The sequence below is a fragment of the Erythrolamprus reginae genome, chromosome 1 (genome assembly GCF_031021105.1).
Source record: "Erythrolamprus reginae isolate rEryReg1 chromosome 1, rEryReg1.hap1, whole genome shotgun sequence".
NCBI classification, from domain to species: domain Eukaryota; kingdom Metazoa; phylum Chordata; class Lepidosauria; order Squamata; family Dipsadidae; genus Erythrolamprus; species Erythrolamprus reginae.
Window position 1 is genome coordinate 8347491 of NC_091950.1, and position 12599 is coordinate 8360089.

The 12599-nt window shown below is 39.4% G+C and overlaps 1 protein-coding gene across 1 annotated transcript in view; it reads left to right on the forward strand.

Moving 5' to 3' along the window:
• Positions 1–4: 4 nt before the first annotated feature.
• The window catches only part of LOC139157217 (vomeronasal type-2 receptor 26-like), a 40475-nt gene continuing 27880 nt past the window's right edge, over positions 5–12599 (forward strand). Inside the window, exon 1 of the mRNA XM_070733793.1 lies at positions 5–448. Within this exon, the coding sequence (XP_070589894.1) occupies positions 5–448 (444 nt within the window). The remainder of the gene's footprint in view (positions 449–12599) is intronic.

A 12599-nucleotide genomic window follows, 5' to 3' on the forward strand; every position in this document is an offset into this window, starting at 1 on the left:
GCTCATGGGTAACTATCATTTGCCTCTGGTTTTGGATTGGCTTTGGCTTAAGACTCAGAAGGCTTGTGGAGACAAAGGGCATTCAATTGAAAAACAATATTTTGCCTTTGGTCTTGATGATGATGATGATGATAACATGAACATATTTTATCTTAGTTCACCTTTTGATAAGTTTAGACTACTACTACGCTATGTTTTTAATATTCAATTGGTCAACAAGACTTCCAGACTCATGCACAATTTCACACTTGGCTACAACATCCATGACAACTATTTGAACACACTTTTGACTTCAGATGCCTTGATGGATATGCTCTCTACTGGAGAAGGCAATGTTCCCAACTACGGCTGTGGAAGTAAGGACCACATTTTGGCTCTTATTGATTCAGGTACTTGTGACATCTCCCTCCAGATGTCAACATTAGGAGACACCTACAAAGTCCCTCAGGTTTGTACGTCTACTTATGGATAAACTGAAAGAGTGGTGGGTCAGCATGTGATAGATCCATTTGGAACTGACAAACTGCTTTTCATCATGGCCATTATATGTATCATAGTTAGGGATTGGGATCCACAGTGGGTCAGAGATGTAGGGATGATAGAGAAATATTATTTATTTTATTTATTCTTATTCTTTTTAATTTATTTTCTTTTATATTATTGTTATATACAATCTTGTTAATGTTATGCATATTTATTCTTTATTTTCTTAAGAGCTAATGGTTGATCAACAATAATTTATTCTAATAAGTTCATGAAATTGTATTTCTTTAAAGCTAATATTTTGGAATTGATCTGACCCCAAACATTATGCAGTATTCTTCTTCTTTTTTTCAGATGAATTTTGAACTATTTTCAGATTTGCTGCATGATAAAAGTCAATTGCCCTTTTATCATAGTTTTTTCCCCAAAAAAGAGGTCCTCTACCCAGGAATTGTTCAAGTGCTCCTCCATTTCAGATGGACCCTGGTTGGTCTCTTTGCTCCAGATACAGAAAATGGAGATAATTTCATGAGAACTCTTACTCCTTTGCTTGTCATAAATGGAATTTGTGTTGTTATATCACAACAATTCTCAGCAACTCAACTTGCAGCACCCCACAGCAATGCCCTCTCTAAGTGGAGACAAGTCAATGTCTACATTCATTATATAGAACATGGGGCTGTTTGGGACAGAATTCTTCCTTTTCATTTTATACTTAAACATTTGCCAGGACCCATTGAAAGAAAAGTTTGGATCACAACACTCACTTCAACATATCCATTGTGGTACCACAGAGCTCTCAAATATGTGAATAGTATCTGGACTGTTGGTTTTGAGAGAAAAAAGGAGCCAATAAGGGATGCCTATATACCCAATTTCTTTACGGAACGACCCTATGGGTACCAGTCATTTTTCTGCTCTTTTTCAAAGCATGTCTTTTCTGTCAAAGGTCGGAAAAGATGCACTGAGAAATCACCACTGGAGACCCAATGGAAAGAAAACATGATAACGGCCCTGAATTTCCACCACTGTTACAGCACCATTAAGACTCTAACCCATGCCTTGAATGCTGCATATTCCTCCCTATCCAAGAGGAGAAGGAAGGAGGGCAAAGGGAGCTTGGGGGCTCCAAGGGTGCAGACATGGCAGGTATGAGGTCTCGACAATGATCCATTAATCTTACTTCCTGTTGAGAAGAAACAAAAGGGAGGTGGAGGGGAACCGTATCTTACTACTTGTGTTAACAGAACTACAATAACCTTGGTCAATCTAATCCCTTAAGCAAGAACAAGAGACCATGCATTATTAAATAAATTCCTTTAGGCAAGGGTTTGTGATAAATATCACAGAATGTTACCAAGAAGAATCAGAATTTTATGATATTTGGCAGAATACCCCTCTGACTGATTTGTTTAACCAATCCTTATTAACAGGAGAAGTTCCTGAGGATTGGAGAATGGCCAGTGTTGTGCCTATCCACAAGAAGGGCAGTAGAGAAGAAGCTGGTAACTACAGGCCAGTTAGCTTGACATCAGTTGTAGTTAAAATGATGGAGACTCTACTGAAAAAGAGGATAAATCAGCACCTAAAAAACAATAACTTATTAGGCCCAAATCAGCATGGCTTTACTGAAGGCAAATCATGTCAGACTAATCTCATTGATTTCTTTGACTATGTCACAAAGGTGTTGGATGAAGGTGGTGCCGTGGATATTGCCTACCTGGACTTCAGCAAAGCCTTTGATACGGTTCCACATAAAGAGCTGATAGATAAATTAGTGAAGATTGGACTTAATCCCTGGATAGTTCAATGGATTTGCAGCTGGCTGAAGCGTAGACATCAGAAAGTTATTGTTAATGGCGAGTATTCTGAGCAGAGTCAGGTTACAAGCGGTGTGCCACAAGGGTCTGTTCTGGGTCATATTCTTTTTAATATGTTTGTGAGTGACATAGGGGAAGGTTTGGTAGGGAAGGTTTGCCTATTTGCCGATGACTCTAAAGTTTGCAATAGGGTTGATATTCCTGGAGGCGTCTGTAATATGGTAAATGATTTAGCTTTACTAGATAAATGGTCAAAGCAATGGAAATTGCAGTTTAATGTTTCCAAATGTAAAATGATGCACTTGGGGAAAAGGAATCCTCAATCTGAGTATTGTATTGGCAGTTCTGTGTTAGCAAATACTTCAGAAGAAAAGGATTTAGGGGTAGTGATTTCTGACAGTCTCAAAATGGGTGAACAGTGCAGTCAGGCAGTAGGGAAAGCAAGTAGGATGCTTGGCTGCATAGCTAGAGGTATAACAAGTAGGAAGAGGGAGATTATGATCCTGCTATATAGAATGCTGGTGAGACCACATTTGGAATACTGTGTTCAGTTCTGGAGACCTCACCTACAAAAAGATATTGACAAAATTGAACGGGTCCAAAGACGGGCTACAAGAATGGTGGAAGGTCTTAAGCATAAAATGTATCAGGAAAGACTTAACGAACTCAATCTGTATAGTCTGGAGGACAGAAGGAAAAGGGGGGACATGATCGAAACATTTAAAAATATTAAAGGGTTAAATAAGGTCCAGGAGGGAAGTGTTTTTAATAGGAAAGTGAACACAAGGACAAGGGGACACAATCTGAAGTTAGTTGGGGGAAAGATCAAAAGCAACATGAGAAAATATTATTTTACTGAAAGAGTAGTAGATCCTTGGAACAAACTTCCAGCAGACGTGGTAGATAAATCCACAGTAACTTTTTTTTTTAAAATAAATTTTATTGATTTTATAAGTTTACAAAAAACAAACGTATAACAGTGCACAGTGCATGTGCCCATCACCAAACAACACACACACCCCATCACCCCCACCACCCCTATGGAAGGATTCAAAGACTTTTGAATTATTTGTCTATCTATTGGTCCTTGGCTCTATCTTGAACGCTTTTTTTTTTTACTAAAAGAGTGATTGTAGTTTATTTTTCGTATTTACATCACAGATTCTACTTAACATATAATCTTTTACCTTGTTCCATCGCACCATCAGCTTCTCTAGTTTATTCTCATCAAAATTATTTAATCTTATTTCCATAATTTCAAAGTGTATGTAATCCACCATGTACCAATACCAATTCTGTAGTGTCCATTTTGTAGAGTCTTTCCATCCTAATACTATCACCGCTTGAGCACTTTCCAATGCTACAGTTTTAATTTCTTTAGATTCTCCTAGTTCCCTATATTTAATTAAGATTGCTGTTTCTTTTGTAATTATCCAATTAATATTTAACATTTTATTAATTTCATTCTGGACTACCTTCCAGAATTTCTGTATTTCTATACATTCCCAGATCATATGCATAAAGATTCCTTTTTTCTGGCATCCATGCCAGCATTTACCTTTCTCTTTCCCCTGGTAGTATGCAAGTCGTGCAGGTGTATAATACCACTTATGTAAGATTTTTCTTCTCATCTCTTTAACTCTCGTGTTTTTAATCTTATATATGTTTACTATTATTTCTTCCATTTCTCTTTCGTCTATTTGTAAGTCATCCTGCCAACATCTTGTTAAACTTTTAACTACCTCTTCTTGCCTCTGCAATAGCATTCTATATATGTTACTGGCTTGTCCTTTACTTTCATTTATCTTTACCCTTATTATTTTTTCCAAGTTATTTTCTTCTCGTAAGAAGGCTTCTTTATTCTCACTTTTATTTAAACATGTACATATTGCATTAATCTGCAACCATTGCTGTTTACCGATCAGCCATTCCAATCTAGTTCTACTAACTCTTCCATCTTTCTCATATATCTGTTCCATTCTCATTACCCCTTTACTATTTAATATTTTAATGATTCTAATTAAATTAGCCTCATCCCCTATATTCAGTGCATGCAACGTTGATAGCTTGGATAACTTTATTCCACTTGTCCTCTGCCATTTAAGCCATATTTCTAAACATGCTTTAAAAGAATCACTTAGGGTACTGATTTCAATTCTATTCCAATTTTTAAATAATAATTCTTTATTATTTATATTATTAATTTCTCTTTCTAGTTCTACCCATTTCTTTTCCCCCCATAGCTGTAGCTCGATTAACCTTTCAATTTGAAATGCATTTCTATATATTACTAGAGATGGGCTTCCCCAACCTCCTTCTTTTTCTTGTGCATACTGCCAATGCTTCCTTATTCTAGATTTTTTCTCTCCTTCAATCCAAAAGTTTAGTCTATTATCCCATTCTCTTAATTTTGCCTCAGGAAAACTGCCCGGTAAAACTTGAAACAAATACATCATCTTTGGTATTATCATCATCTTAAGGGCCCTTATCTTAGCCATTCTTCCTAAATTTTTTCCCTTCCAATTTTTGATCTGCTTCTGGATTTTTTTCCATATTAAATTATAATTGGCCGTTGTTATTTTGGATGGATTTTTAAATAACCAAATTCCCAAATATTTCATTTTTTTACAACCTAGTTTCAATCCTGAAATTTTTTGAATTTCAATTTGCTCTTTAGGGCCAGTATTTAAGCATATTATCTCTGACTTTTCTATATTAACCTTGAGCCCAGATTGATCTTTAAATTCTTGAAGTAATATCATTATTTTTTTCATCATTTCAATTGGGGTTTCAGACATTACTATAGCATCATCTGCAAATAAGTTTAATTTCAATTCAAGTTCCCCTATTTGATAGCCTCTCCATTCCTTATCATTTCTAATTATATTTGCTAAGGTCTCAATTGCTAATGCAAATAGCATTGGGGATAATGGGCATCCCTGTTTAGTTCCATTTTGAATTTTAATCATTTCTGTTCTATTGCCATTTACTCTAATTTGAGCTACATTATCCTTATATATTGTTTCTATAACTTTACAAAATTTATTTCCCATATTTAAATCTTTACATAGTTGAAATAGGTATTCATGATTAACTTTATCAAAGGCCTTATAAACATCTAATTTTAAAATGCTTAATTTCCTTTTGGTACTGGTAGCATGATGTAGAACATTAATCACGTTTCTTATTGGTTCAAAGATTTTCCTTCCTTTCACAAATCCATATTGATCTTCTCCAATTATTTTTGGTAATATATTCTCCACCCTATTTGCCAATATTTTCATAAATATTTTGTAGTCCTGATTTAACAAGCTAATAGGGCGATAGGAACTAGGATCCATTAAATCACGATCTGGTTTGGGGACTGTTATAATTTCTGACATTTTCCACGTCTGTGGAGTTTCAAAAGTTTCCATTACATTATTAAACAATTTCTCCATATACGGTAATAATTCGTTCATATACACTTTATAATATTCAGCTGTAAAACCATCTGGACCAGGAGCTTTAGCAGGTTTCAATCCCTTAATAACTCTAGATATCTCCTCACTTGTAATTTTTGCATTTAACATTTGACTGTCCTCTTTCTTTAATTGCTTTTTAACCTCTGAAGTTTGTGAAACAACATACTCTTTTTTATATAATTCCCCATAAAAGTCTCTCATTATTTTTTCCATTTCTACAGTATTACGTTTTATTAGACCATCCTTATCTTTTAAAGCAGAGATAAAAGATTTCTCTTTTCTTTTTTTTAAATAATGTACCATTTGCTTCATAGATTTCTTATTCCAGCTTCTAATTCTATGTTTCATAATCATCTTCATTTTATTCCAATTTTCCTCATCAAGTAATTGCAATTGCTTTTTCTTAAATGATAGTAATAAATTCCATTCTCTATTTCTTGTAATTTTTAAAGTTTCTTGGATTAATTCTATACCTGGGATAAACATATATCCATCCTAAGCTAAAATACAGAAAATAGTATAAGGGCAGACTAGATGGATGGACCATGAGGTCTTTTTCTGCCTTCAGACTTCTATGTTTCTATGTTTCTATATATTAAAATTGACATTTTTATCCTATATAACCATATGTATCTTATAGACAATTTTATTATGATGAAGACTTCTACCCTGAGCAGAGCGACTGTAGCTCCACTAAATGTTGTATGTTTTGTTTGTTATGTTTGTTATTTTGAAAAAAACCAATAAAATATATTTTTTAAAAAAAATTGAAACATACCCTTAGACCATGCAGTCCAACCTGTCTTCACTGCAGGAATCCCATTTAATTTATTTTTTTTAGGGATGGCTGCTCAGTCTTTGCTTTAAGACAATTAGGGAAGAGGAGACTGAATTTCTTTGGTTCGCTGCCTCAGAATTAAAACATTATCTTTCTTTCACAGTGTTTAAACTCTTATTCAGCCAGAATGGGGTTTTTTATTTTTTTTATTTTATTTATTTATTTGATTTGTATGCTGCCCCTCTCCGTAGACTCGGGGTGGCTAACAACAATAATAAAAACATCATGTAACAAATCTAATATTTAAAACCACTAAAAAAACCCTTATTAAAAACCAATCAGACACACAAACATACTATGCATAAATTGTATAGGCCTAGGGGGAAGGAATATCTCAGTTCCCCCATGCCTGATGGCAGAGGTGGGTTTTAAGGAGCTTACGAAAGGCGAGGAGGGTGGGGGAAATTCTGATCTCTGGGGGGAGTTGGTTCTAGAGGGCTGGGGCCGCCATAGACAAAGCTCTTCCCCTGCGTCCCGCCAAACAACATTGTTTAGTTGACGGGACTCAGAGAAGGCCCACTCTGTGGGAACTAACTGGTCGCTGGGATTTGTGCGGCAGAAGGCGGTCCCGGAGATATTCTGGTCCGATGCCATGAAGGGCTTTATAGGCCATAACAGTTCGGCGGAGTCTCTTGCGGAGGCCTGGAATACAGCTGCTGCGGAGGCTCTTGACCGGATTGCGCCTTTGCGACCTCTCCGTGGCGCTAGACCCCGTAGAGCCCCATGGTTCAACGAGGAGCTCCAGGAGTTGAAACGCCAAAAGAGACGTCTAGAGAAGCGATGGAGGAAGAATAGGTCTGAATCTGATCGAACACTTGTAAGAGCTTTTATTAAGACTTACAAAGTGGCGCTCAAGGTGGCAAGATGCACGTACCATGCCGCCTTGATTACATCAGCGGAATCCCGCCCGGCTGCTCTGTTTAGGGTGACCCACTCCCTTCTTAATCAGGGGGGAGTTGGGGAGCCCTTGCAGAGTAGTGCCGAGGAGTTTAACACGTTTTTCGCTGATAAAGTCGCTCAGATCCGGGCCGACCTCGACTCCAATTGTAAAACAGAGTCGACTGACAACGAGTCAGTCGAGGTGACTGGGGCATGTACTTGTCCACCTGTCTGGGAAGAGTTTGATCTGGTGACACCTGATGAAGTGGACAAGGCCATTGGAGCTGTGAGTTCCGCCACCTGTCTACTGGATCCGTGTCCCTCCTGGTTGGTCTCGGCCAGCAGGGAGGTGACACGGAGCTGGGCCCAGGAGATTACCAACGCTTCCTTGGGGAGGGGAATCTTTCCAACACTCTATAAAGAAGCGCTCGTGTGCCCCATCCTCAAGAAGCCTTCCCTGGACCCAGCTGTACTTAATAACTATCGTCCAGTATCCAACCTTCCCTTTATGGGGAAGGTTGTCGAGAAGGTGGTGGCACTCCAGCTCCAGCGGTCCTTGGAAGAAGCCGATTATCTAGGTCCCCGACAGTCAGGTTTCAGGCCCGGTTACAGCACGGAAACCGCTTTGGTCGCGTTGATGGATGATCTCTGGCGGGCCCGGGACAGGGGTTTATCCTCTGTCCTGGTGCTCCTCGATCTCTCAGCGGCTTTCGATACCATCGACCATGGTATCCTTCTGCACCAGTTGGAGGGGCTGGGGGTGGGAGGCACTGTGCTCCAGTGGTTCTCCTCCTACCTCTCTGGCCGGTCGTAGTTGGTGTTAGTGGGGGGTCAGAGGTCGGCTCCGAGGTCTCTCCCTTGTGGGGGTGCCTCAGGGGTCGGTCCTCTCCCCCTTGCTATTTAACATCTACATGAAACCGCTGGGTGAGATCATCCAAGGACATGGGGTGAGGTATCATCAATATGCTGATGATACCCAGCTTTACATCTCCACCCCATGCCCAGTCAACGAAGCGGTGGAAGTGATGTGCCGGTGCCTGGAGGCTGTTGGGGCCTGGATGGGTGTCAACAGACTCAAACTCAACCCGGATAAGACGGAGTGGCTGTGGGTTCTGCCTCCCAAGGACAATCCCATCTCTCCGTCCATCACCCTGGGGGGGGGGAATTATTGACCCCCTCAGAGAGGGTCCGCAACTTGGGCGTCCTCCTCGATCCACAGCTCACATTAGAAAACCATCTCTCAGCTGTGGCGAGGGGGGCGCTTGCCCAGGTTCGCCTGGTGCACCAGTTGCGGCCCTATCTGGACTGGGACTCATTGCTCACAGTCACTCATGCCATCATCACCTCGAGGTTCGACTACTGTAATGCTCTCTACATGGGGCTACCTTTGAAAAGTGTTCGGAAACTTCAGATCGTGCAGAATGCAGCTGCGAGAGCAGTCATGGGCTTACCTAGGTACGCCCATGTTTCACCATCACTCCGCAGTCTGCATTGGCTGCCGATCAATTTCTGGTCACAATTCAAAGTGTTGGTTATGACCTTTAAAGCCCTTCATGGCATCGGACCAGAATATCTCCGAGACCGCCTCCTGCCGCACGAATCCCAGCAACCGATTAGGTCCCACAGAGTGGGCCTTCTCCGGGTCCCGTCAACTAAACAATGTTGGTTGCCGGGCCCCAGGGGAAGAGCCTTCTCTGTGGCGGCCCCGTATCTCTGGAACCAACTCCCCCCGGAGATTAGAACTGCCCCTACTCTCCCTGCCTTCCGTAAAGTTCTTAAAAACCCACCTTTGTTGTCAGGCATGGGGGAACTGAAACACCTCCCCCGGCCACGTACAATTTATGTATGGTATGTTTGTGTGTGTGTTTGTTAATATAGTGGGGTTCTTTTTTTAAACTATTTTAAATATTTAAATTCATTGAAGCTATTTGGATTTGTACGATTGTTTATATTTCTGTTGTAAGCCGCCCCGAGTTCACGGAGAGGGGCGGCATACAAATCTAAATAATAAATAAATAAAATAAATACACCACTTCTGTAAACATTAATGATAAAAGTTGAGAATTCTGCTTCCATAATGGATAAACTGTATGTATTACTATACCTATAATTGATTGTAAGCGGTTGAAAGTATAACAAATTTGTAAATTAAGTGAATAACCGAAACCAATTTTCTTATATTACCGTTTGTATTAGCTGTTGAATTAATTCACTATAAGATGTGTTTGGTGGACATGTACAAAATGATTAATTAATTGATATATTTTTGTTTTGTTTTGTTTGTTCTTTTTCTTTTTTTCTTTATTATGTATGTTACATTTCGTGTTTTCAATGTATTTTTATGTTTTGTTTTTAATGTAAATAACTCAATAAAAATTATTTTTTTAAAAAGAGAAATCAAACCATCTTTCTCTCTCCTAAATAAACAAATATCAGCTATGCCAGCTTTAAAATCCATAGAAAATAATTCTTTTACAATACTTATTCTATTCATAACTTGATCGCTTTAATTCATAAAGACTTTTCTTTCATTTCCAATAACCAGTGTTTCCATCATCTTTTAAACCTAATGGCTTTTTTTTCATATAAATGGTATGTTGTAAAGTTGCATATAGATATGCAGTTTCAACATCTATATGATTTATTATGCATTTATTTTTGGCTGCCCAAATTATGCAATCGTTGGGCCACTACTGGATTTCCATACCAGTAGGAACCCACCTCTGCAGCACATTGAACTGCACCTGGAAGAAACCTGGCAGCTGGTATAGCTCATGCAACAGAAGTATAATATGGGTGAATTTAGTAATACACTTGATTGTAAACATTATTTCATTTTGGATGTCAAGCTAACTGGCCTGTAGTTACCAGCTTCTTCTCTACTGCCCTTCTTGTGGATAGGCACAACACTGGCCATTCTCCAATCCTCAGGAACTTCTCCTGTTAACAAGGATTGGTTAAACAAATCAGTCAGGGGGGTAGCAATGACAGATCTGAGTTCTTTAAGAACTCTGGGGTGGATGCCATCTGGACCCATTGCCTTATTTATCTTTAATCGTTCAAGTTCTTCTAAGACATCGGCTTCTAAGATCACTGGAGCTGAATCCGTACAGCTGGAAGCAATGCTATATCCCTCTATAGTATTATTTTGTAAGGTGTCTTTTGAGAAAACTGAACAGAAGTAACTATTGAAATGGTCAGCGATCTCCTTATTCCCATTAATGCATGTATTATTCCCTGTACTAAGCTTCGTGATGCCGCATTTTTTCTTCTTCTTATCACTAATATATCTGAAGAAGGTTTTATCCCCCTTCTTTACAGATTTGGCAATTCCTTCCTCTTTTGACGCTTTAGCAGCATATATTATCTGTTTCACCTCCTTCTGTCTCATTTTATACACCTCTCTATCAGCTATAGAGAGGTGTATAAAATGAGACAGAAGACTCTTTATACCTCCTATGGGCAGCCTTTTTTTCATTGACTATAGCCCTTACATCATTGCTAAGCCATAGCGGTTTCTTCTTCCTTTTACTTTTAGTTATTTGTCTTACATACAGTCCAGTGGCTTTTAAGATGGCCTTTTTTTTAATACAGTCCACTGGGTTCTCGCTCCTGCCATTTTATCCCTCCCCTTTAATTTATTATCTAAATATTCCCCCATTGCATTAAAATTTGTTTTTCTGAAATCCAATACTTTGGTTGCATTATAGGATTGCTCACAATGAGTTTTTACATCAAACCACAAACATAGATGGTCACTGCAACCTACATTTTCTCCCACCTTGACCTCTGAAACCCAATTCCCATTCGTAAAAACTAAATCTAGAATATTCTCCCCTCTAGTTGGTGTCTTAACCAGCTGTGCCAGAGCTGCTCCTGTAAAGGCCTCTACTATATTCTTACTTTTGCATGTAAGGGCACTGGGGATATTCCAGTCAACATCAGGCATGTTGAAATCACCCATAACCACAATATCTCCCTTTACTGCCATTTGGGTAATTTCATCCACCATCTTGTTGTCATATTTCTCAGATTGCCCTGGAGGCCTATAGATCACCCCAATTCTAATGACAGAACCTTCTTTATTTTGCATGCAAATCCAGAGAGTCTCCAGATCTTCACATGTATTTTGAATTAGTGTTGTTTTTAGACTTTCTTTAACATAAATGGCTACTCCACCTCCCCTTCTCTCTATTCTATCCTTCCTATACAGTGTATATCCTGGTATGGATATTTCCCATTCATTAGAATCCTTAAACCATGTCTCAGTTATGGCAACCAGATCCAAATTATCTCTAGATATTATGGCCATTAACTCACAGAACTTGTTGCTCAAGCTTCGAGCATTCGTGCACATTACCCGAAGAACATTATTTTCATTATTAGTTTGCCCCTTATCATCAACAACTACATCTATTTTATTTGCAGCTCCCTTTTCATAAGCTTCCAAAAACTGATGTATCCTCATTGGTCGGGGACAGAAATCACCCACATCAGTTACATCTCTGTCCCCTTTACCTAGTTTAAATGCCTGTCCAAAAAAGTTCTGAATTCCTCACCGAGCACCTGGGTACTTCTGTATGATGGATGCAAACCATCCCTCTTAAACAACTCCTTATTAGACCACCTACTGACATCATGACTTACATAGCCAAAACCTTCAGCTTTACACCACTAGGATTTATTCTATCTTTCTGTCTGTCTGTCTGTCTGTCAGAATGTGTACAAGATACCATATATACTTGAGTATATACCTGTTATATACTCAAGTATATAACCTTGCGTAGAGGAGGTACTGATACCACTCTATAAAGCCTAAGTTAGATCACACCTGAAATTCTAGAGAAAGTGCAGAAGAAAGCAGCCAGGATGATTAGAGGACTGGAGACCAGTGTTCCCTGCGCGCCCCAAAATACCCCCCCACCGCACACCCTTTTCCATGGGCACGCACTCCCCATCCCCCTGCCAGCCCGTGGGGGGGGCAGGGGGGGGCAGCAATAGAAGGAAAGGAAGCCTCAGCCACCCCTGCCTCCCCACCATGCTTCCGGCCCCCTCGTGCCCCTGGCTTCTCGGTGCTGCCGCCCGCCCGCCCGATCCACCCCTCTCCTACTCTTC